A 25,828-nucleotide genomic window follows, 5' to 3' on the forward strand; every position below is an offset into this window, starting at 1 on the left:
TCACCGCCAATACATGAGCACCATTGCCTACTTTGGATGGTGCTGGCCCATATTGCTCTGTGACTGGGCTCAGGGACAACCCTATCATGATGTGGCTGGTCAACATCTGACAGTGTGGACCTCCTCTTTCACCTGCCCGTCCACCCACCTATCCCACTGCCATTTTCCTCACCACCATCCCTTTCTCTAATCTTGAAACTGACAAGGTGGAAGGGAAGTCCTTTCAGTTTCGCAAATGCCAATGACGCGCCCTTCTGTCTCTCTTTTTGGTCCAGTGAAAAACCAAGCCAATAACTCTACCAATTTCATAATGCCCCCTTTAAAAAAGTATTATTATGTTAGCATGTTGGAACTGGCAGGGTTTCCTCACAATATTGCACATTTCCCCCAGAGATGTGGAGTGGGAATGTGACATTTCTGAGTTGGAACTGATCAGCAGAGGGTATTATCTGTTCAAAAATTGCAGTGCTTTCATGGACTGGAGGCTACTTCTAAGTTTTGGTACATGGAAGTGTGTGTGTGTGTGTGTGTGCACATAAGAAAAATACAGAACTGTCTTTCCAAAAAAAAAAAAAACCAACCCCCAAATTAAGCATCCGTTCATTGTTTCCCACATAATCAAAGTGTGACAACCAGAAAAGCCAGAGCAATGAGTTCATGAGCTTTTTAAATTGTTCATTAATTGTGTGGCTTTTAGTTGATTTATAACCTATCAATTAGATTTGCATAAATTGTCATGTGCGTTAAAAAACCCAATTATTCTGAAGTAAGAAGCATAATTTGTTTTTAGATGCTGCGCAAATGTCATCATCTTAGAAGAAAGAAAATGCGAGAGAAAAGGAAGACCAGTTCCTTTAAGATGGTGCCGTCTAAATTTTTATGAGTGCTTGCATTAAATGAGGTATGTTTTAAAAGATCTGTTGCTTTATTAATTGAAGGTGCCTTTTTAGTCACTAAAAGTTTTTTTAAAGTAATTTACTAATTAAACACTGCAGTACTTTAAAAGATAACCACACTTAAAGAGGGGAGATAAGGAAGAGGGCACATCTATGTGTTACACACACGTTTCACAAAGTTCCAGGAAATCTGAACAGATACTGTGAAATTTGGTCCTTGCTTCCTGCCTCTCAGAAGTTATATGGTCTTTTCCTTTGCTAAATCAAGATTCTCAGTCCAAGCCTCCATATGCAAGGCATAAGCAGCTCTCCAATGTTGCAACAGCAGACTTCTGCCCACAATTATGGCCCTCAAAAACCACAAGTGTTTGAAGAAAGCATGGTAGGAGATGACTGATAGTAAGGCATACAAATGTATCCAGGACAAATTTAATTCTGTGTTCTACTAATTTCCAGAACAAGGTGATGCTCTGGTAGCAGCACAACAGGTATTAGTTTGGGTGTTTCTCCTGACCACAGTACAACTATGTTTTTTTTACAATGAAAACCACTTTTAAAAGCAAAATAAAAAAATTCCTTCAGTAGCACCTTAAAGACCAACTAAGTTTATATTTTGGTATGAGCTTTTGTGTGCATGCACACTTCTTCAGATACACTAGAAACAGAAGTGTCAGACCCTATATATATACAAAGGAGGGTGGCGGTGGGTGGGAATGGGAGATGGGCTGATGGGAGTGGTAAACCTGTAGATGGCTGTTAATGGCTGCTGATGGCTGCAATTAGTCCTGGGCTGAGGTGCTAAAGAAAGCTTGATCATGCATAATGAGATAAGAATCCGATATCTCTATTCATCCCAGGTGCTTCCATGGTTTTAAGCTTGGTAATGATTTCCAATTCAGCAACTTCCCTTTCCAGTCTTTTAAAAGGTTAGACCAGACTGTTGTGTGGAATGTGCATAGTGAACCATTCGCAACTAGCCATGTTTTCATTATTCTATTCAGTTGTATTATTTCCTAGTAGCAAAGTCCTGGGTTCAAGTCTACAAGACAAGTGAAGGCTGTAATCATAGACATACATATCAGAGTACATTGCCTGCCCTAGACAGCCTTGGATCTGAGCCCCAATTGAGTGAAGCTCTGTTATGATTCTTTTTTTCTGAAACAGAACATGGATATGGAATACGTTCCACCCATGATCTGGGTATATCTAATTCCTCACCAAGATTCAATACTTCTCCTACTGCATTTTCCCAACAGCTATACTTGAAGACTATCAAAGCAACACACAGGGCCATCTTACCCATAGGCGCTAGGGCTCTCAGAGGCGCCAGGCCAAGAATCCGGGGAGGAGCCTGCCCATCAGTCGGAGTGTCGTGATGGGCTCTTCTGTTGTGGGTGGCTCTGCACCACGAGTTCGGGGGCAACTGAGCCAGCGAGACGCTGAGGCTGCCAGCCGGCTCCGCCCTCCTGTGTGCCTGGGACTGGGCAACCTGGGGGGGGGGGTGCTGGGCGGATATTTGCACCCCAGCGCCGCATATGCTTAAGACAGCCCTGGCAACACATCCACATTTAGGGGACCTCCAGACTGGTGTCTTATTGTGGGTGCATTCTGCAAGATGTTCTGGACACACAAATGGTGCGTTAGTGGCGGTTTTATTCTGCTTCATTAGTTGTTCTGCAATGCTTCCCCAGTGCTACCACATTATTGTTGTCTGGAGGATCTATAGCTAAACAAAAGTGGGATAAAAATAAATCAGAACATTTGTCACATAAAAAGTAACAGGAATTAATCAGCCTTAAAGGACATAACACCGATGGGAAATGAAGCAGTGTGACAGCCCCAAAACTTTTGCAGCTGCAAGCAGTATTGAAAGCGGGATCTCATATAACTGCCCTGATAGTATCATGAGCACAAATAATCATGCATGCCTAATAAAAAGGACAACTGGGGGGGGGGCGGGTCTTCAGTCCAGCGTTGTGTTGTTGGGATAAGTCCCTGTTGCTTGCTTCTCAATTTATTGTAGTGGTAGCCATCTGAAAAAAAGCAGAGTTGGTCTGACGAGAGAGGCAGATATGAAGAAAACTCCTTTGTGTCAAGATCCCAGCTGATGCCTTCAGACAAATTTGCTCTCAAAGAACCGTACACTCCAGCCACTCTGTACACTCTAGGCCTGAGGCCAGATCCAAAACTCTTGGCAGTCCTATCCATTCTTTTTTTTTAATGAACTTCCCTCATTTAATTGGGACAGGCTGCCCTTCCTTTTTTAATTACACTTCTGAGCAGGAGGATGTTTCTGTTTGGATGACCAGTCAGAGAAAGGCGAGGGGGTTGTTTCCATTACAGAACTCAGAAGTGTGTGTGTGTTGTGTGTGCCAGGCTGGCAATCTATGTGAAGGAAGCTGAAAGTGATTGTAAGTGTGTGAGCCTGTGGAACATTATCGTCCTCCAGAGGAAAAAAAGATGATAGTCCTATGCAAGCAAAAACTAATGAGTTACCAGGATATGTTCTTAAGGGTGGATGGGATGCTGCACTATTGCCCCCCTTTTATGGTACAGACAGCCAGTGTGGTGTAGTGGTTAAGAGCGGCAGACTCGTAATATGGGGAGCCGGGTTCACGTCTCCACTCCTCCACATGCAGCTGCTGGGTGACCTTGGGCTAGTCACACTTCTCTGAAGTCTCTCAGCCCCACCTACCTCACAGGGTGTTTGTTGTGGGGGAGGAAGGGAAAGGAGAATGTTAGCCGCTTTGAGACTCCTTCGGATAGTGATAAAGCGGGATATCAAATCCAAACTCTTCTTCTTCTTCTTCTACAGCCCTCTTTCACCAGTGAAATATCTTGAACCACCTCACCCTAAATAATAATAAAGTATGAGCATGCCACTTAGACACACTTTGACAAAATTGCCTGCCTTAACATGATGCATTCTAACAACATAGGTTGGGTTTCCTAGATGCAGAATTTGAGATAATTAATAGCATAGGGTTCTTGACCTATGCACCAATGGCATAGGCATGTTTTAATGGTTGGTTTTTACCATAGCTTATTCACTGCAATGCATTCCAATTTGCTAGTCTTGCAAGAACTTCTCTCTGCCCTGTTATTTTATTATTGTGCAACCAAGTTTTTCTTCATTCTTGCATTAGAGAAAATGGAGAGGAAGGCCAACTTCTGTTTCCTTCTCTTTGTGCACATTCTCTTCTCTCAGGCCACACTGGAAATGGAGCAGTCTGCGAATCCCCATGTCTTCCTGTTTGTTTTCTTTCTGGTGGTTAGCTCTTGGACAACCTCTTAATTCAACTCTGGAGCCATCTCCCCCAGCATTCGTTGACTAAGGACATTTTCTTTGTCTCTGGTGTCTCAACCTTTGCCACACTTTAAGCTGGGCATGCTAAAGTTCCCCATATACCCTTGCAAAATGCATGGGAACCAGGATGTGGCAGAACAACTGAGCTCAGTTCTCTTTTGCCATATCATCTTGCTTCTTTAGAACAGGGATGGAGAACCTGTGGCCCACCAGATGTTGTTGGACTCCAACTCCTGTCTTCCCTTAGCATTGGTCATGCTGCGAATTCAACATCACCTGGAGAGTCACAGGTTCCACACCCCTGGTGTACATTCTATTCTCATACTTTATCCAGACAAGAGCAAATGATGGAAGAAATAACTCTCATCAGTTCAGCTATATCTATGTTAACAACCAATTTTATTTACACTTTGGGTATCCATGATGGAACAGCTCTGTCTGGTGAAATGCCATTCTTGGAAAAGCGATAAGCATTGTTCCTGCACATCCATAGGATAACATTATTTATGTTGCATGGTGATGCATTTGGAAAAATTCTACCATCTCTTGCTCTCATATTCAAAGTCACTAAAGTGGATTGGAGTACACATTTAATCAATTCTGAACAAGTTGAAAATGCAAATACTTTTGCAAGTCTGGTAGTGGATTCCAGATCATGTTAAGGAGCTTACCATTAATCCACTTTAAATGATCACCAATGCAGCACAATTACTTCATAACACATATTAACCTTTTGCGTGCATGGCCAAGAAAGTTAAAAGGATGGTTTCTCACTATTATTAATAAGGAACCATCAATACACATGGCACATTGCAAGTGGACAGGTCTCTGACTTCAGGATTGTTTTTTATTAAAAAGCCAAAGTGACATGGATATTTCCTCCTTCTGTAAACCCAAGCCACCAAGCTTCTTTCTTTCTTTCTTTCTTTCTTTCTTTCTTTCTTTCTTTCTTTCTTTCTTTCTTTCTTTCTTTCTTTCTCTTTCTCTCCCTCCCTCTCTTTCCCACACACACACCTGGATCACTGTTGTTGTTTAGTCGTTTAGTCGTGTCCGACTCTTCGTGACCCCATGGACCAGAGCACGCCAGGCACTCCTATCTTCCACTGCCTCCCGCAGTTTGGTCAAACTCATGTTCGTAGCTTCGAGAACACTGTCCAGCCATCTCGTCCTCTGTCATCCCCTTCTCCTTGTGCCCTCCATCTTTCCCAACATCAGGGTCTTTTCCAGGGAGTCTTCTCTTCTCATGAGGTGGCCAAAGTATTGGAGCCTCAGCTTCAGGATCTGTCCTTCCAGTGAGCACTCGGGGCTGATTTCCTTCAGAATGGAGAGGTTTGATCTTCTTGCAGTCCATGGGACTCTCAAGAGTCTCCTCCAGCACCATAATTCAAAAGCATCAATTCTTCGGTGATCAGCCTTCTTTATGGTCCAGCTCTCACTTCCATACATCACTACTGGGAAAACAATATCTTTAACTATACGGACCTTTGTCGGCAAGGTGATGTCTCTGCTTTTTAATATGTTGTCTAGGTTTGTCATTGCTTTTCTCCCAAGAAGCAGGTGTCTTTTAATTTCGTGACTGCTGTCACCATCTGCAGTGATCAAGGAGCCCAGGAAAGTAAAATCTCTCACTGCCTCCATTTCTTCCCCTTCTATTTGCCAGGAGGTGATGGGACCAGTGGCCATGATCTTGGTTTTTTTTGATGTTGAGCTTCAGACCGTATTTTGCGCTCTCCTCTTTCACCCTCATTAAAAGGTTCTTTAATTCCTCCTCACTTTCTGCCATCAAGGTTGTGTCATCTAAGCAGCCCCAATTTCTGCTTTATCATTACTGATCTTTCAAAATTCTGCTGACTGGTGAAAACACTAAATGGTAGAATAATCCCATTTTCCAGGTAAAAACAAATATCATGCATATTCACGTATTGGGAGGGGGAATGCCTGGATTATGCATTAAATGCATTAAAGCCATGCAGTTATCATACAAAAAAGAGGATTGTTTAGAAAGAGACTGAATGATAGTTCTCTGTGGCAGGAGGTAGCGGTATTAAGGTTGCCTTCTATACAATGAAGGCTAAGGTTAAGCCTAATGAAGGTTAAGCCCTTACACCCTCTGCTGGTTATACTGTGTCAGGCTTGCCTATAGGTAGAGGAAAGGAGGGAGGAGTGCTGTCCCCCACCACCACGAGCTGAAATGTTCCTCCTCCTCATAGCTTCCAGGACAAACATCTGTCCTACTGGGATCATAGAAAGCTGCCAGACTCAGAGCATCATTCCATCTACTGTAGTATTGTCTATACCAGGCATCCCCAACCAGGCATCCCCTTCAGATGTTTTGGCCTACAACTCCCATGATCCCTAGCTAACAGGACCAGTGGTCAGGGATGATGGGAATTGTAGTCCAAAACATCTGGAGGGCCAAAGGTTGGGGGTGCCTGGTCTATACTGATTGGCAACAGCTCTCCAGTGTTTCAGGGAGTGTTCTCTCCCAGTCCCAGCCCTACCTGGAGATGCCAGGATTGAATCTGAGACCTTTGGCATGCAAAGCAAATGCTCTGCTCTCATATGGGAGCTAAGTGTTGACACCTTAGAGCAGAGACCTGCATGAGTTGTCACCCTGGATATGCCTCTTGACTTCTGCCCCACCAAACTGAATGGAGCCCACCAGCCATGCATGTGCTTGATAACCTGCTGCTTGGGGTGCTGCTGCACATGGCTTGTGTTCGACTTGCAGGATCAGAAGTTGTGCAGGCCTGTCGGAGTTCTGCATGGCTGGGTTTGCATAACTGATGCCAATGTGAGCGGTGGCTGCTCAGTGGCGATGAGTCACACAACATGACGATTTGTATGACCATTTTCAGTGCAAGCAATGGCTTTTTCAAAAACATTTCCCCCCTCCCAAATCTGGCTATGGTGCAAGGTCAAAAGAACCTAATGGAACTGCATGTTTCTTAGTACTTTAAACTGTTGTTGAAGGGATGATGAATGGAGATGAGATAAATATTTTGGGGTGCCTTGCCTCTATAGAATCAACAAACCTTAAATATTTGTGTTGGATCCCAGTTAGACTTAAAAGAGCTCTCGCTGTTCTAATCTTGATCAGTGAAAACCAAAAGTGGGAGTGGGAGTGATGTTGGCCCAAAATGGGGTTGCTTGGTGTTTAAAGGTGGCAGGGGTGAGGGTGGGGCCAGAACTGCACATCTACTGTAAGTAAAATGCATTTACATTGTAGGTAAAATGAGGGTCTTCATACACGAAAGTGATCATGTGCATGGAACCGGGAGATAGTTTTTTCAGATGAATGAATAACATGAAAGTGATTTTGCAAACATGACCAGAAATAGGGTCATTCTATTCATTGAATTTGTATAGGTAAAAACCACTAGAATGTGATAAAGATCTTTCTGTTATTTTAGAAAAAGGAGAGAATCCCTTAAAAAGACACTGTGAAGGGGTTGAGTGATTCTCTCCACTGTCCAACTCAAAATACAGTGGTGCCTCGGGTTAAGAACTTAATTCGTTCCGGAGGTCCTTTCTTAACCTGAAACTGTTCTTAACCTGAGGTACCACTTTAGCTAATGGGGCCTCCCCCTGCTGCTGCGCCACCACCGCCGCACAATTTCTGTTCTCATCCTGAAGCAAAGTTCTTAACCCAAGGTACTATTTCTGGGTAAGCGGAGTCTGTAACCTAAAGCATCTGTAACCTGAAGCATCTGTAACCCGAGGTACCACTGTAATTCATTACATTTTCTACACGGTTTATTAAGGGAACCCATCAAAGCAATGCAAACATCAAGTTATAGATCCCACTTGTTGCTCATTTATGCTTTGAAAGAGATCACGCCTCTTCAGTTGTTTTACAACATTGGATCCCAGAATCTAGAAGCCTGTGAATTAGGCACAACTCTCTCAAATCCACAGTTGAGCGATACTTTCCTTTGGTCCCGCAGCACCAGCATTCAAATTCTCCAGAACTCTTCACTGGACTGATGAGAGAGTTCTAGTCCTAAATGCCCTGAGAGCACCAGGTTGATATTAAAAGCAGCAGGTGGAAACCAGCAAAGGAAGGAGAAAAACTAGGTTGGATGCAGAAGCCACTATCTGCATCAGAACCCATTCATTGATCTCCATCCCATGTCAAAGGTTCAGGGGTCAAAGCCAAAAGGAAATCCCCTTGTTGCAAGTCATCCAATTTGATTTGCATGTGGGTCTAGGGCTTGCTGATCAGAAGGTCGGCAGTTCACGGAATGAGCTCCTGTTGCTCGGTCCCAGCTCCTGCCAACCTAGCAGCTCGAAAGCATGTCAAAGTGCAAGTAGATAAATAGGTACCGCTCCGGCAGGAAGGTAAACGGCTTTTCCGTGCGCTGCTCTGGTTCGCCAGAAGTGGCTTTGTCATGCTGGCCACATGACCTGGAAGCTGTACGCCGGCTCCCTCGGCCAATAATGTGAGATGAGCGCCGCAACCCCAGAGTCGGTCACGACTGGACCTAATGGTCAGGGGTCCCTTTACCTTTACCACTAATAGCACTTTGGGAAGGTGTGTGTGTGTGTGTGTGTGTGTAGCAGAACAAGTTGCTGTCCCTCCCCGATTGGATTTGCTCTTGGAGCAAGAGAAAAAACTAAGAGGCGATTAAAATAAATCATTGAATCAGATCCTTACCAAAGAAGAGAAGGAAGCCCCACATCTAGGGGGAAGCTCTTGGGTGTGGCCTCGTCAGCTCCACTCCCAGCCGCCTGACACGCGAGAAGAGAAGCCGCCTCTTCCACCTGAGAGGGTCGGAGGAGGGGCTGACTGGAGGTGCGGCCCGCCGGCTCTTCGCCCGCTCCCCATTTTCCGACAGCCAGCCAGTGCTTGAACTTAAGGGACTCCGGGGAAGCAAAAAGGCCGGAGCGGCGGCGGCGGCGGCAGCCAGAAGGAGGGGCGGACCCTCCGCACATACAGCCCCTTCGCGCCCCCCGCCCCCCTTGGCAACAGCGCCGCTGGGACTCCGTCCAGATTTCCTTTCGGCTGCCTGTGGAGAGCCGCTTGGTTTCCTTGTCTCTCCGATGTGCATCGCGGAAAGCACTCAGGCGGGCTCCCGCTGAGGAGAAGGAGGAACTGCAGCGTTGCAACGGGAGTTTGCAGATTATGCTCACAAGCGGCGGCGGCAGCACCACCACCAGCAGCAGCAGGTAACTCCCGCCTTTCGAGGGGGAGCGGATTCCCCAGCAAGCGGTGCAGGAAGAGCACCCGATGCTGCTTTTTCTTCCTTCTTTTCTGTGGCTCTGCAAGCCAGGTGGTGGCCGGCCGGCGGGCGGAATCCCTCTCGGGGAGGTCGCTGGCCTCGCTGCAGCTTTGGCTCGGAGCGAAGTGATGCCGCTCTCCCTGCCTCGTGCCAGCGGGGTGTCCTGCTGCCCCTCTCCGCCGGGGTTTAGTTAGGGGGTGCGCGCGCGCGTTGCCCGGGCTTCGTCCGCGCTCTCCTCCTCCCACGTGTTGCGCCAGCCGGGCCTCCTCCGTCTTCCCGCGCTGGGGATCCCGCGGCCCTCCAGATGGTCGCTGGACTGCTGCAAACTCCTATCGCTTTCCTGACCATTGGCGGTGCCGATGGGAGCTGAGGTGACGTCTATCAACATCTGGAGGGCCGCAGGTTCCCTAGCTCAGTCCTAGGCACGTTTACTCGGCAGTAAATCCCGCGGAGTTCGGTAAGAGTGTCTACAATTGCAGCCTAATTACACCTACTGGAAAGTGCGTCCCCCTCCTGAACTGAAAGGTTCAGTTTTGCTAGTGAGTGACGTCCAGTGTCTGTAATGGGAGGTGCTGGGTCTGAAGAGACTGGGATATTTGCAACTTCTCTGAAATCCTACATGTGTGGAGCTGGTTTGATGGTAGTTACTTAGTAGGAAGGAAAAGGCACTCTGCATGTGTTCAGAGGCACTTCACCCTTTGCATTCTTGCTGAAATGCTTCCCAGGATAAGTGGTGGCAGCTCAGAAGAAGCCCTCTCTTCATCCATTTTCTTTCACAGTCTGCTTCTAGTTCTTGTCTGGTTTTGTCCTCACCTGTACACCAGCTGTTAATAGTGTAATTTTTTAAAAATAATAATTATTCTTCTCCTCGTGCATGTTCTCATGCAGCCAAAGGAATGTCAGCCCTCAGGCCACTCTAGGCAGGGAGTCCCTTCTGAATTCTATAATATGTTGCATTGTCAACCAGCTGTTAAGCCCCCTGGGCCTGTCCTTTTGACAGCTCGCCCCCATGGAGCAGGGAGGGCAGAGTAAATGGAAAAGGATGGAATATCTTTGCACTGGAATCACAAATAATTTTGCATCAGGGTGGCACCTTCGGATTGGGGATATCATCACAGCAACCCTACAAAGTAGATTAGATTGGTAATCTAGGGAGATTTACTGAGCTGAACAGGGATTCGCACCAGGTCCTCCTGATCCAACATTCTAGCCGCTGTACTTTGTGTGATGATTGCAGGGGTTGTCCTAGATGACCCTTGGGGTCCCTTCCAATTCTATAATTCTACGATGGTAAGCTCTCTCTCTCCCCCCCCCCGGTGGCCCATAATTTATATAACATTTTTTAAGGCTTGAGGCACACTGTCACCATTTATTCTCCTTTTACAGATTGGAAACTGAGGCTGAGGCCTTACCCAGATGGCCAATCAAAACACATGCTACCCATATTTCAGCCTTTGTGGGATTCTCCTGCTACAAGCCTCACATTAAAGGCAATGAAGTGATAGCCAATCCATGAATAAAATGTAGAGGTGTGGGAGCCATATTTTAACATCTGTGCAGATGTACCATTTGGCTATGGAAACAGAGGGAACAGCCTTCAAAGAACTAAGGAAATCCTCATTTTTAAAGCAAAAAGTACATGAAATAAAAGAGGAACACAGGAGGTTGACTTCTGCTAGGCCTGATTATTTGTAGTCCGGTACGTTGCTCGGTCCCAGTTCCTGCCAACCTAGTACTGTAGTTCGAAAGCACGTCCAAGTGCAAGTAGATAAATAGGTACTGCTCCAAGCAGGAAGGTAAACGGCGTTTCCGTGCGCTGCTCTGGTTCGCCAGAAGCGGCTTTGTCATGCTGGCCACATGACCTGGAAGCTGTACGCCGGCTCCTTCGGCCAATAATGCGAGATGAGCGCCACAACCCCAGAGTCGGTCACGACTGGACCTAATGGTCAGGGGTCCCTTTACCTTTACCTTACTGTCTACTGGCACAGGGTCTCCTGCAGACAGGGGTGTTCCGGGGGGGCAGGGGGCGGTCTGTCCCGGGTACCATTCCAAAGGGGTGTGTGTGACAAAATGCCGACCCCCCAATTGGCGGCACCCCCTGGGACGAGTGCCGCTCTGGGTACTGGAGCAGGTTGCTTCGCCTCTGCATGCAGAGGTCTTTCCCCATCATGTAATACTAGCTGGAGATGCCAGGGGTTGAGCCTGGGACCTTCTGCATGCAAACCACGTGCTCCACTACTGAGCTATGGCTCCACCCTCCATCCCATATACCAGGGGTCAGCAAACTTTTTCAGCAGGTGGCCGGTCCACTGTCCCTCAGACCTTGTGGGGGGCCAGACTATATTTAAAAAATAAATATGAACGAATTCCTATGCCCCACAAATAACCCAGAGATGCATTTTAAATAAAAGGACACATTCTACTCATGTAAAAGCATGCTGATTCCTGGACCATCAGCGGGCCGGATTTAGAAGGCGATTGGGCCACATCCGGCCCCCGGGCCTTAGTTTGGAGACCCCTGCCATATACCAATGCTGCAGGGTAGAGGGAAGCTTTGTTCACTATAATTAGAATGAATGCAATAACCTTTTTAGGTGGTGGTGTGAAAATTACATTTTTTCCTGTGATGTGACCAAAAAAGAATTAGAATCCAAGCTGCAGAGATGCAATAACTCTGCAACACATAAGGAACAATAATGCAGAAACAATAATGCATTTACTGTGGAAAGGACCCTGAAAGTTAGCGACTTTCCAAGACTTATCTTGTGGTTTGTGGCAGAGCTGGAATTTCAATCCGAGATCATATGCTGTCCACTGAATGCACTTGATCTTGCCAAGTCAAAAGCAGTTTCCTGAGGCTATGAATATTAGACCAAGGTGACCCACCTGTTCATGCATATTGCTTCCAGGATTCTAGGGGAAGACTGGAGTAACTAGCAGTTAGTTAGGCAAAGAAAGTGGAAGGACTCCAGAGTGATGCTCTGATTATTTGAAATAACTTTCTGGCATGGTTTTGCTCGATGTGGAAAGGGGAATCAACATATTCCATCTAGAGGGTGGGTCCCATTCCTGAGTCCCTGCTCACTTTGGTTACTGATCTTGCATCTTTCAAGGTGCAGAAAGACTCGCACAAAACCCAGAGCTGCTCCCGTGAAGTATGCCTTGGCACCTGTTTTAACAGTAAAGTGTCAGATGAAATATGTGCCCAGGGGAAGCTTGGAGGCGAAAGGAAAGGAAAGGAAATCCAAGGAACTAGAAAACCTGGGAACTTAGGAGTAGAAGAGCAAAACAGGGAGCAAAAAGCAGCTGGAGGAGAGAGGGGCTGTGAAGGGCTGGGCAGCAGTGCCTAGGGTGGCAGGTTTTGCTGTCTGAACTCTGTACTGTACACACCTTTTGCCCCGAGGCTGAGATCTTTTCTCAGCTCCTGCAAAGCTTTTCAAAGACACTCATTTGTGAGCTTTGTTTGTCTTTCACAAGGGCTGCAGGGGATTAATCTGAAGCTGTGTGGTGAACATGGACTCCTCTGGATGAGCAGGACATGAAAGGGGTGGGAGACATAGAAAAGCACAGTTTTTACACTTATGCCTGAGTCTGTTCTGTCACACCTACACAGATGCATGTGCTCAGTCTGTTTTGTGTGTGCACAAAGCATCTTAGATAGTAATGCACACCATTTGCACGCAGTGAATCTCCTGACACTGCAGGCACTGTGATCTCCGGCACAGTTAGAATTGCATGTGGACAGTGATGTGTGTGCAACTTGCTGTGAGGCTGGCCCAAAAATTACTCAGGAGAACAACATAGTCCTGGCACTCTACTTGAGTCATGCATATGTCATTGTGTATAATGGTGCTTCCTCTTTGATGAGTATGCCTGGTATTAAAATGGAAAGAATCCCGAAATGTGTAAATGTGTGATACTTGGGAGCTTACCGGTAATCCCTTGGCATGAGAGAGAGCAGTTCCATGAATGGATCACCCAGCTTTATTTCCTTTCCTTTTTTCCCAAAAAGTGGCTTGGGATGCATTTAGTTTGGAGTAGGACTATGGGGCAGAGGGAGTTTTAACTCTTTGGCCCTGCACCAACCATGCAATGCAAATGTATCGCCTTCCTAAAACTGCTGTTAGCATCAGAGGGGGAAAACATACAGACACACAAATTGTACCTGTATCTCTTTCCCTCTGCCTCAGTGTGGTGTAGTGGTTAAGAGTAGTAGACTCCTAATCTGGGGAACCGGGTTCACGTCTCCGCTCCTCCACATACAGCTGCTGGGTGACTTGGGGTAGTCACACTTCTCTGAAGTCTCTCAGCCACACCCACCTCACAGGGTGTCTGTTGTGGGGAAGGAAGGGAAAGGAGAATGTTAGCCGCTTTGAGACTCCTTCAGGTAGTGATAAAGCGGGATATCAAATCCAAACTCTTCTCTCCTCCTCCTCCTCCCACAGCTCCAATCCAAATTTGGGCATGGCTGTTTTTTAGAAGAGGAAAACCGCATTGGGACTTCTGTGACTGACAGTGTAATCCTATAAATTCTATTGAGTTCAGGGAGATTTACTTTCAGGAATATGTGTACAGGATTGCAGCCTGAATCTCCCAGTTTAGCCTTCTGGTGCTTCTGTAGGACGAGAGCAGTAAAGCCAGTGCTTGAAAAAATTTCAGACCATCTAAATTCTGAGCAACTAAATTCTGTGTTAAGAAAAGCTGAATTCTGTGACTAGTATGAATTATGAACATTTTCATAATTTATCCTATTCTCCTTAATTTGTTCTGTTGTTTTTCCCCTCTTGCGTGAAAAAAAAATGGTTTTGATGGAAGCCCTTACCTCTGAGCACTGCAACTTTTGGCCAGTCACCTTCTGATACTTCAGTAAGCGTTTCCCACATTCCCTTGAGCATCTTTACAGTCAAAAGGGCTGGGAACTTGCAGTTTTTAAAAGGAAAGCTAAGTTTGTCAGCACATTCAGCCAAAGTTACATTTTCTTGCACTCTTGCAAAACCGCAGAGTAGGCACAGCACTGAGTAAAGCTCTCAGCGGCAAGCGTGGTTCTGCCTTGGCACATAGGAGACTTAGGGTAGTTCAAAGGGGGGAAAGTATTCAATTCTGCTGCTTACCTTTCTATTTTGACAGGGAAACTCTATCAAAGTGCGCTCCAAACCAGCTGAACAGCTATGCATTGACCCTGTTGCAAAAAAAAAGGAGAAGATTGATATCTTTTATGCAACATTCTTTAAATGATCCAATCCAGTATAGCAGATGTGTGTTTGCAGATCTTGGGCTTGAAGGCTGATGACCATGGGTAGGCAAACTAAGGCCCAGGGGCAGGATCTAGCCCAATCACCTTCTAAATCCGGCCTGCGGACAGTCTGGGAATCAGCGCGTTTTTACATGAGTAAATGTGTCCTTTTATTTAAAATCCATCTCTGGGTTATTTGTGGGGCATAGAAATTCATTCACCCCCCCCCAAAAAAAATATAGTCTGGCCCCCCACAAGTTCTGAGGGACAGTGAATCGGCCCCCTGCTGAAAAAGTTTGCTGACCCCTGCTGATGACTGTGGCCTCATCTGCACAGTACAGTTAAAGCAGCATTATGCCACTTTAAACAGCCCCCCCGCCCAAGAACACTGGGAAGAGTGGTTCATTAACAGTGCTGAGAGTTCTTAGGAGATCCCCTGATCCCCTCATAGAACTACAATTGCCGGAGTGGTTTTGCAGTTAGTCCCTTTCCCCATGGAACCCCTGGGAATTGTAACTCTGCGACAGGAATGGGGAGTCTCCTAACAACTCTCAGCACCCTTAATGAACTACACTTCCCAGGATTCTTTGGGGGAAGCCATGACTGTTGAAAGGTAGGATGGTACTTCAAATGTGTAGTGCAGACAGAGTTTGTGGGGCATAATCCACAACACTGAAGAATGTCAATAGGCATTTTAGTTTGTCAGTCTTATTCCTGTTATAGCACAGCTGCAGATCTTGGGTTGCCATAGGCATCCCACTTACAATTAATAATAGTAAACTAAGCAAAAACAAAGTGCAAGGAGGCCTCTTGTCTGACTCTTCCAGGAGCGCTTGATTGCTGCAAAGTAGCACATAGCTGGCTAGGAAGTTGGTGGTCTTGGAATTGAGACAGGCTTCCAGGAGGTAGGGATTTCCAAGCTGTAATTGTACTGCAGGAGCTGAATGCAGCGCTATGATAATTCTCTGTGCAACTGACATCTCCAGAGTGCTAGCCCTTTCCTATTTATATGTCATACCAGGATTTTCATTCTGTTCTTTGGTCATCTCTTGTTAAGGTACTACATACCGGTACTTCCTCTAGGATGTTGCTGTACTATAGCTCCCATCATCCCTGAGCATTGGTCATGCCTTTATCATGCTTGCAGTCGGCAATACCAGTGTGGATGACTAGAACTTACCAGTGTTTATGACTAGAACTAGGGCTGTCGAGCAAGGTCTTGTAGGACAGCACTGATTTTGAAGCAACTTGCAACTGCTCTTGTTACGTTCTTGCCTCCTGAGCCATCGTCTTTTCTCTTGTTCTCTTTTACAGACTCCCACAATGAGAGGGGAGATGCTGTTCCTCACGGCGCTCCATGCCACGCTCTTTGCTTCAGCGCAAGTTATGGCTCAGAAAAGGGAGAGAGGTAGGTGGATTGTAACATGTGTAACACTACGGAATGGTTCCATAGCTCAGAGCACATGCTCAGCACCTGAAAGAGTTTGGGGGGGGGGGAGAATCCTCCGCTGGAGACCTTTAGGGCCGCTATCAGTCAGAAGACCAGGGCTGGTCTGCTTCAATGTAAGGCAGCTTTGTGTCTTCCTCTGTGCGTGCTAAAACAACAACAGCGTGCTAAAACAACAACAACCCCCACACGGGTCCTTTGCAACTAAATGGTTGCACAAGCACAAGGATTAGCAGTAGCACAATGGTTCCCCCACCTCTCCTCCAACCCTGCGCACCCTGCCCCATACCCAAATCTACTGCAGAAGGTTGGAGGAACCCTCAGACTATATTTGGGAGAGAGAAAAGTAGGAGAATGTTCTGTGGTGCAAAGAGAAATCTTTGTTCTGATGGAACGTTGTCCTTAGCGCTACTTTGAATATAACACCTGCCAAAGTCTTGCCCAAGGATCTTAGTCTGCATTCCAACAAGAGAGAGTGAAGGGAGAGGAGAGGGTAGCAAAAAAAGGGAGGGAAGGGTGAAGGAATGGAATAGGAGGAGAGGTGATGCTTCCAGCACCACTCGGAGGTTCATGCTAAGGGTGAAGTTGGTTTGGCTGCATTGCCCTTCCGGAATGAAGATGGAGGTGGTGTATACATAGGTCTGACTCTCCCTGTTTACCAGAGACAGTCCCTGTTTTCTGATTTCTTTTTCCTGGTGAAGCATTATCTCTGCATTGCAACCTTTGGAAGATGACAAAGATGACTACTTGCAATGCACTAGGTCCTTTAGACACCAGGGAAGCTGTGAACAGAATAGAACTGCTTGCCATTCTAAGTTGTGCCTTCCCCATTCCTTTATCATGGGAATGCAAGGGACTTGGTGTTGTGGAAGCAACTCTTTTGCATGAGTAACCCTACTGCCTGCTGTGCCTCCATTTATTCATGCCTTGAGGAGAGCTGCGTTTTGCCTGCTGTGCCTCTGCCTATGTATCATTTGCATGTGTATCATTCTGATTTGAGCATTAAAACTTTTGGAAAGAATCAGCACCTGAGTTCATGGACTTTAGCTAGGGTGGGCCAGGATACCTGGTGTAAGCAGCAGTGAGGCCGCTGGTAGGAAGGTGGGCGCAAAGGTGCTCCTTCTCACCCATCTCTCCTGACCCCTTCCTGACCTACTTACAGTCTCCAGGCATTTAACACCCTGGCTTTGAAATAAGCTGGGATTTGTTAGGCAACTTTAAACCATGGTTTAATGCTCGCTTTTGGCCCTCAACGTCTTTAGAAGAATTCAACCATAGTTGCTAGCTCCTGTGTAACAGAAATATATGTTTATGTCATGAACCTGTCACACAGGGTACATACACACTGCTTGCACTACCTAGAGCTACCCACCTGTCAAATGTGTGAGTTTGCAAGTCTCCCTTCACTCCCATTTTAAACATCAAAATCTCTGGTCCAGAGGTTTCCCACCCTTACTACAGCATGACAAGCTGTTTGATGGTTCCAGTTATCTAACCACAACTTAACACTGATAATTGCTCTGGCTTTGCCTCAAGATAGTTTGCCAAAGGTTTTGTTTCATGTTGGAGTGTTTATTTTGCTGAGAAAAGTCCATTGCACTTAGTGACCTTTCCTCTTCCACCCTTTCTCATCCTTCTCTCTTGCCTGAGAGCTTCCAGATCAAAGATTAGCATGCAAATGTTCTTGGCTACCTATCTAAAGTTTCTCTGTTCACATTCATGTTCCATTCAGTATCCCATTGGTATCAATACTGTACACTCACTTTCTCTTGATATCCAAGAGTTTTAAAAACTGATTTTCCCCTTGAGGAGCATATTGTGGCTCCTTTGAGTAGAAACTGAGCATCTTATAGCTCCACTGAGGTGTCAAGGACTGGCTTCTCTGCAAATGTTTACAGATAGGCTTGCACTTTCCCATAGCACCTGGCAACAGGAGAAAAAAACTATTTAAAAAGCCATCTTCAAAAATGTTGGGCTCCACTCCCCAACTGCACGTCTGGGATGAAGCAAAGGAATTTACCATGGTCCCTTTGTTACAGAAAAAGACACTCCTCCTCTATTCACCTCCTAAATCAAATATCATGATTCTAGATAGCATTTCTTTCCCCACTTCAGCTGTGCCAGTTATTAAGCCAGGACTTGCTGTCTCCTCTTTCTCCTCCAATCCTTCCATAGGATGGAGACTTGGGAATTTAGAGGGCCAGTTGTGGACTTGATGCACAAAGAGGGAAATAATCCGTCACCCTCTTGGAATAGGAATGGTTCTGTCTGCCCCGGTGGGAGCTGGAGCTCCAAGCTATCTCTTTCTGATGACTTAACTCTAAAGGAATGCGGTGTGTAACTCCCAGTGTAAAGGACACCTGATTGGTGTGCAGATACATTTCTGTCTGCTTTGTGAGTGGCTGTGAATGGCAGCAGTGAATGCAATACCAACCTGAGAATACACAGCCCTTTCTCCAAAAGGCTTCTGGTACGGGCTTTTGGCCTGTATAGAAGCACGGTGCAAGGCTGGCCATACCCAGCCTCTGACCCCAAAATGGGATGCCTATCATGCTTCTGTATTTCACGTGACAGTGAACCATTTGAGCCATGGGTTGTTGTTTTACAGTGGTCTGCTCCAATGTCTACACGGCCGACATAGTGTTCCTGGTGGACGGATCCTCTAGCATTGGAAGAGCCAACTTCCAAATGGTCCGGAACTTCATGGAGGGGCTGGTTGCCCCTTTTGTCAACGTGGTGGGTGAGAGAGGGGTGCGCTTTGGAGCTGTGCAGTACAGTGACGAACCCAGGTGAGTCCCAGCCTCTCTGTCCTCCAGCAGTATTTGCAGGAGCTGCAAATTCATGGTAGATGGGTCTGTCCAATGGCTGCGACTGTCAAATCGGACCTTTCTGATTAGAGGCAGTGTATTGCTGAATACCAAGTGCTGAGGAGGAAAAACAACAAGGGAGGATCCTTGCCTTCGTCCCGTGCCCATAGGCTTTCCAGAGGTGCCTGATGGATGACTGTTAGAAAGAGCTTGTGAGCTGGACCAGACTAGCCCTCAGCCTGATCCAGCAGGGCCTTTCTCATAGAGCAGGTGGCTAACTTGTGACCCTTCAGGTCTTTGTAGTTGGACTCCTATCAGCCCTAATCTATATGGCCCTCTGGGATATATAGTCTGGGATGATGGAAGTTAGAATCCATCAACATCTGGATCTGGCACCCCTGTCTTAAAGGCTTCTATAGAATAGCCTTCCTCCAACCTGTTGGATGTTGTTGGACCCCAACTCCCCTCAAACCTAGCCAGCCAATGGCCAATTGTTGAGGATGATGGGAGTTTCAGACCAACAACATCTCAAGTCCACCATGTTGGGGGAAGTGTTCTAGAGCTTTCCATTGTCATCGTGTAGATTTTTGCTCAAAGTTCTCTGCGTTCCTGCAGTATGATCCTCACAATGCCCAAAGGAGAGGGCACTTCTTATTCACAGAGTTGACTAATTTAATAGAACTTCCATAGAGAGCTTCTTTTCAGTTAGGCATTTGGCTGGTTAACATTATATGGCCTTTTAAATGTGTCTGTGGGAGGAGGAATATTAGTTTGTTTTGCCTTGTGGTCTTTGGATGAAGGGCGTTATACAAATTCAGTAAGTAACGGTGATAATAGTAATAGCTTAAGCTGGCTCTAAAAATGGCTGGGGTATCTTTTTTTCACTTTCAAACCCCCACCCCTTGAGACTTTAGCTCTTTGTTCAAATATAAAAGAAACCTGGATTCACAGCATGGCCTCATTTTCCTTTTCTGAAGAGCCAACCATTCCACTTACACCTGGAGAAACACCTTAAGAGCACCACTGGGAATTTCTGAAAAACTCTTTGGTGATGCACAAGGCTGCCCATAAAGAAGTGGTGGCTTATTCAGTGGATTTCACTCAAGAGATGGGCTGGCAGGTCCTGTGACTTCTGCCTCCTTCCCTGACCTTTCCTTTCGTTTTGACCCCAGGACCGAGTTCACGTTCTCCACATACCGCAATGGGACAGCGGTGATGAGGGCTGTCCGAGAGATGGCCTACAAGTCTGGGAACACGCGGACAGGGGCAGGCTTTCGCCATGTGGCAGATAACTTCTTCGGAGCCGGTCAGATCCGGCCTAATGTTCCAAAGGTACCATGAGAGAGTTTCTTCCGCTAGATCAGAGAGAAGGGTGGCTGGATGGGTGGGAAGTCAATGGACAAAGCAGCAGGGTAATATGCTGGTGGGACTTCTTAGCCTCCTGGTGACCTCTCTTTTGGGTTCTGGCACTGTTGGAGCATGCATGTTATGAAGCCGAATAATTAGCTATCACCGTCTTTGGGAAGGTTGAGAGAGACAGAAGGGGCGGGAGGCTACCCCCAGGCTATGATGATGCACATTCCCTTAAAATAGGTCGCATGTGGCAACCCCTCACCATTCCCCCTGCATCTGAGCCACCCAGCTTAGGTGAAGGATCCAAAAAGTTTGCACCAATGTAAATTCAGAAAGAGGCACTTTGCTACAACTCCTTGTTGAGGGTACCTCCATGGCTTATAACTTTCCCTTCTCCGCATCAGATCTGCATCCTCATCACAGATGGAAAGTCTCAGGATGAAGTCGAGGGGGCAGCTGCAAAGCTGAAGGATCAAGGCATTAAAGTCTTTGCTGTGGGTGAGTGGCTACTGCATTCAGGTCCCACGAGAGATTGGGACCCAGGAAGGACAGCATTCGTGAGAACTTCTCCCTTCCTCCATCCCCCATACAGTCGTATCTTCCGGTAATCTCTGGCTCCTTCACCCTGCCGCTGGTTCTCTGTATGAAAAAGCAGAGCTCGGTGGGTGATGCTGGTTAACATACCAGCATCACCTACATACCAGTTCCTACTTGCCACATGAGGAGGCCTAGGTAGGGAACAAGTACTTTGCAAGCAGGTGATGAGCCTCCTAGTTTTGTTATCCCTGGCAATCTTCCCTCTCACAGAAGGCACATGCACCTGGGGTGAACATGTGGAAGTGGTTGGCTATTGTGAGAGCAGGATGCTGGATTAGATGGGCCATTCGTCTGATCCATCAAGGCTCATATTATGCTTTTAACATTTTCAAAAAAAAAAACTAATAAGAAACTTTTTTAAAAAAAATAAACCCCAAATGTTCTATCTCAACAGTGGATTAATAAATCACATATGATCACAGCTGTCAAGTTCTCCCTTTTTTAAAAGGGAAATTCCCTTGTGCTGAATAGGCGTCCTCGCGAGAAAAGGGAAAACTTGACAGCTATGCATATGATTTTGAATGTTGAACACGTGCAATTGTCCCTTCTTCAACAAGCCATGAAATATCTTGTGTTGCAGTGTTGGCTGCATCGTACAATGCTAGCCTGTTTGGGTCCATTACAATTAGGAGAGAAATTGGCACAGTCCTTGTGAGGGTTGCAGGCACTGTCTGTACAGCAGCCCTCTACTTAAAGTGCTCACATGGTGGCTAGGGGAGGGCTGTAGCTTGGTGGTAGAACATCTGCTTTGGATGCAGAAGGTCCAAGTTTCAGCTCCTGGAATGAGAGGAATTGAGGAATGAGAATCTCCTCTGTCTGAGACTAGAGAGTAGCTGCCTGCTCATTGTAGGCAATAATCATCTGCCCTTCACTGCAAACAATACTGAGCTAGAGTGACCGATATTCAGATTTCCTATGTTCTTGCCTTAACCTGTAATCAAGGGCCATTATGTATCCAGGACTGTGCACAGAGAGGACCCAACACTCCAGTGCATGGAAAAGACAGAGGGTTAGGAAACCACAAATGTAGGTCTAAAGGTGGTTGAAGACAATTGCTACCAGAGTCCTCTGTTTCCCACTCAGGCATCAAGAACGCGGACAGCAGCGAGCTGACCAAAGTGGCTTCCACCCCCACAGAGGATTATTTCTTCTTTGTCACTGACTTTAAAATCCTCTCAACTCTCTTGCCGCTGGTGTCGCGGAGGGTGTGCACCAGCACCGGAGGCATCCTACAGCCGGCAGGTAAAAGGTTCGGGGTGGGGTGCAGGTGCCGCTCGGCTTTGAATGCTGCTTCGGTCCTGATTCTCTCTCTCTCTCTCTGGCAAGGGTTGCAAGGGGTTAATTCCCAGCCTGCCCTGTTTCCATGGAAATGCATCAGCAAATCCTGGAGGAAGCTCCTGATCTAATCAATGTGATACTCCACCAGGAACCCTGACCTAAGCTCAGTGTTGGTTTAACCTCACCCTGCGGGTGGGTAGCATTCAATCTTCTTACCCTCCAGTGCTTGCTGGTGTCAACATAAGTTGCTCATCATTCTACAAATCCTTTCAGCCTTTTTTTGTGTGTGTGGGTTGGGGGGGGGGAGAGGGAGGAACTGCTTTTCTGAAATTCCTGGCCTTTGCTCACCTTACCTTCTGGGCCTGTGGTGAGCTGCATGTGCTAGCAAGGATCTTGATTTATTCTCTCTGTTTCCTCCCCTCCACTTTAAGGTACAGAGACATATGGTGGCCCCTCGAATTTGGTCTTCCTGGAGCAGGGAACAGATATGCTGAGGATCCGCTGGACGGCGGCTGGTGGTCCTGTAACAGGCTACAAAGTCCAGTATGTGCCTCTCACAGGCTTGGGGCAGCAAATAACAGCTGAGATGCAGGAGGTGAGCCTTCCCCTTTCAGTGCAGTCCTAGGTGTCTTTACCTAGCTGTAAATCACAAAAGGCAGGCTAATCCTAACTCCCTGCTGATGGGGACCCTGTGGAGTGGTGGGAGCCAGCACCACACCCACAGCCTGGCCACTCATGGCGGGGAAAGGGCAGGGAAAGCCTGGAGCGGATGCATGGAATGGGCCCAACTCCAACCCAGTGCTGGCTGTGAGAGCAGCTTGGGAGCCAGCAGATCCCGGACTAGCTCAGTCCTTCTCTTGGAACACCCTGTTTTAGCGCTTTCTGGATACTGCCAGCAGGTTTTTCCGCCTGGCTGCATGTTTGGCAGGCAGAAGCGGGGAAATCTGCGCTGACAGAGTGACACTTGTGTCTGTCAGTCCACCGGCAGCAACCAGAAAGAGGCCAGCTCAGCTGGCAGAAGCGAGCCAAACAACATCTCTGTTCAGTCCAAGCCCTCCTCCCCAAGCCCAGTGTAAGGAAGGCTTAGATTGTAGCTTAAAACATAAATGATGCATTTTATGTTGTTACCCCTGCCCTCCGGAGGTTTAAACCTAGGGTTGATTAGGAAGTAAATGTTGCAGATATTTCAGTCCAGCCATCCCTACATATTGCCATCTTCCCTGGGGTGGGGGGGGGAATGAAATGGCTTCAGAATTTATGGAAATTTTACTTTTTTAAGCACCCAGGAATAAACTTGACCAGAGCTGTGTGTGTGCATTTACATTTTACCTTTGCACCATTTACCCAGTTTAGATGCCTTCCCTTACAACCTACAGTTAACTCCACAGAGAGAGAGAAAATAGAGAGGTCCATTGATCTTGCCTGTGTTCCCCCCCACATTGGGGAGTTTGTGTGATTGGATAGAGATAAGGAAACCAGTGAAGAAGAATGGGTTAACCCGGGCTTGGTGCCTTCCAGATGTTTGGGGCCAACTCCTGTTAGGAGCTAGCCGGTGGGAGTTTGGGTCTGAAAGACCTGGAGGGCACCAGGTTGGCAAAGGCTAGGTTAGACATTCCTCCCTCAGCACTATTGCTCCAGTTGAAACTCAAGGTTCTCCCTCTACCTGTCTTCTGTTGTAGCCCTTTAGCTGCTTCCCCCAGGCTTTACTGTCCAGGTGCTAATTTAGTGTAAGAAGTCCCACACATAGTTCTCTATGTTATAGGAGGCCACTGGCAGTCATGGCTTCCTCCCTCATGTGCACACAGTTAAAATGGATACGAGTGTTTTTGTCACACATGACTAGGGACTGGTGCATTCTTCATACTATCTGAAGCTATTTTTCCCCATTCATTCTTGCTATTGGACAGGTTAGTTTGGGACCTGGTGAGACGAGTACCGTGCTACGTGGTTTGAGGGGAGGCACAGATTACCTGGTGACTGTTATTGCTCAGTATGCCAACAGCATTGGAGAATCCGTGTCCGGCAAAGGACGTACTCGTGAGTAATGACTTCTGCCTCTGATAACCCCACATTTCCACGACTTCTTTGAGACTTCCTGTTTATGTGTGACTCTTCACAAGAACGTGATTCGTTTGGGTTTCCTTGTGTGCAAGGCACACGTGCCGTGCATGTGGGCTTTGTGCATTTTCCTGTGTGAGAATTGCTTTCTGTGTAGGAATATGGTAGTTGGTATGTGAGTGTGTGAAGAGGCCGCATTTGGGACAATTGCAGCAATAGGGGGTTCAATGAATGGTGCTTAGTCTGTGCAGTTGTAGCCTATTTTTGAGGAGACTCAGGGAGGAAAAATGTAAGGAGTTGTATCCAACTAAATTTCACTCAGAGGAAACCCATTAAATGTCCATTTATTTTAATGGGCCTACTCTGAGTTGGACTATATTTGTATGCAACCCACAATTATTGAGGCTGACATTACTTTTGATCTTGGCACCACCATTAATACAGAAACCTTGGGTCTTGGGTGTCAGGCTCCAGATCCACCTGCTGCTTCCCTCCTTTTTAGAGCTCACATGCACCTTGTATGTACACTGAGTTCATCATTGGAGACCTTTCTCTGGGTGCCTGCACCTTCTGAAGTTAGGTACTGATGGCTGTGTCTTTTGGGCTGTGGCACCCCATGCTTGGAATATGCTCCCCAGATAGGCTTACCTAGCTCCTACTTACATGTCCCTTTGGCAAAGACCTTTTTATTTCCCTGGGCCTCCTTAAATATTAGTTGAATCTGGTTTTGTACAACTTTTGTGATGCTCATGAGCTGTTCTTTTAACTGGTGCTTTTAAAATCCAAGTTGCCACTGTTGTGTTATATTTACACTGCAGGTACCAACTGTGTCATTACCAGCGATGTCTTAAATGGTTTTTATGCACAGTAGTTTTATTGCTGTTATGACTCGCTTTGGGAAGGAAGGACAGGTTATAAAGTACAGATTCCTGTACTGCAGGGGGTTGGGCTAGATGACCCTTGTGGTCCCTCCCAACTCTACAGTTCTGTGATTCTATCATTTGTTTTTATCGACTTAACTGTGTTCAGGGTCTATTGCTGAATGTTGTTTTACACACACACACACACAAAGTGGTACCTTGTTTACAAACTTAATCGGTTCTGGAAGTCCGTTCTTAAACCAAAGTGTTCTTAAACCAAAGCGTGCTTTCCCATAGCAGCGGGGGACTCAATTTACAAGTGGAACACACTCAACAGGAAGCGAAACATGTTCTGCTTCCAAGGCAAAGTTCATAAACCAAAACACCTACTTCTGGGTTTGCAGCGTTCTTAATCCAAGTTGTTCATAAACTAAGCTGTTCTTAAACCAAGGTCCCACTGTATATTATATATTTGTGCTACCATCTTGGATTTTGTAACTGATGGTAGCAATGGGGAGGCTATTGATAGAATATATCATATCCTCATTTGTGCATCCCACACAGCTCTTAACTCTAGGTTGTGGTGGATATAGCAGCTCAGATTGAGACGATCTGAAATGCAGGGAGCACGACTCACCTACGTTAGCTTATGACAAGAGTTGTATGTTGGCCTTTGGTGTCCCTCAGTTGCTCACTCTTTCTCTTGACTTTGCAAACTCCTATTGTTAGTCTCCTCTCAGCACCCGCTGGTAACTGAGGCACCCACCGTC

At 46.6% G+C, this 25,828-nt stretch overlaps 1 protein-coding gene across 6 annotated transcripts in view; it reads left to right on the plus strand.

Moving 5' to 3' along the window:
- The first annotated feature begins 9,136 nt into the window (after nt 1–9,136).
- The window catches only part of COL7A1 (collagen type VII alpha 1 chain), a 119,580-nt gene continuing 102,888 nt past the window's right edge, over nt 9,137–25,828 (plus strand). For 5 of the 6 annotated variants that reach the window (XM_088662326.1, XM_088662329.1, XM_088662331.1 and 2 more), the window contains exons 1-8: nt 9,137–9,372; nt 15,973–16,066; nt 18,714–18,894; nt 20,085–20,244; nt 20,670–20,763; nt 21,946–22,104; nt 22,572–22,735; nt 24,048–24,177. In XM_088662326.1, the coding sequence (XP_088518452.1) occupies nt 15,982–16,066; nt 18,714–18,894; nt 20,085–20,244; nt 20,670–20,763; nt 21,946–22,104; nt 22,572–22,735; nt 24,048–24,177 (973 nt within the window). In that variant the 5' untranslated portion in view covers nt 9,137–9,372; nt 15,973–15,981. Of the gene's footprint in view, nt 9,373–15,972; nt 16,067–18,713; nt 18,895–20,084; nt 20,245–20,669; nt 20,764–21,945; nt 22,105–22,181; nt 22,333–22,571; nt 22,736–24,047; nt 24,178–25,828 lie in introns of those variants that run through there. The other variant, XM_088662332.1, reaches the window with a different exon arrangement.

This window comes from Zootoca vivipara, chromosome 2 (genome assembly GCF_965207765.1).
Source record: "Zootoca vivipara chromosome 2, rZooViv2.hap1.1, whole genome shotgun sequence".
Taxonomy (NCBI): domain Eukaryota; kingdom Metazoa; phylum Chordata; class Lepidosauria; order Squamata; family Lacertidae; genus Zootoca; species Zootoca vivipara.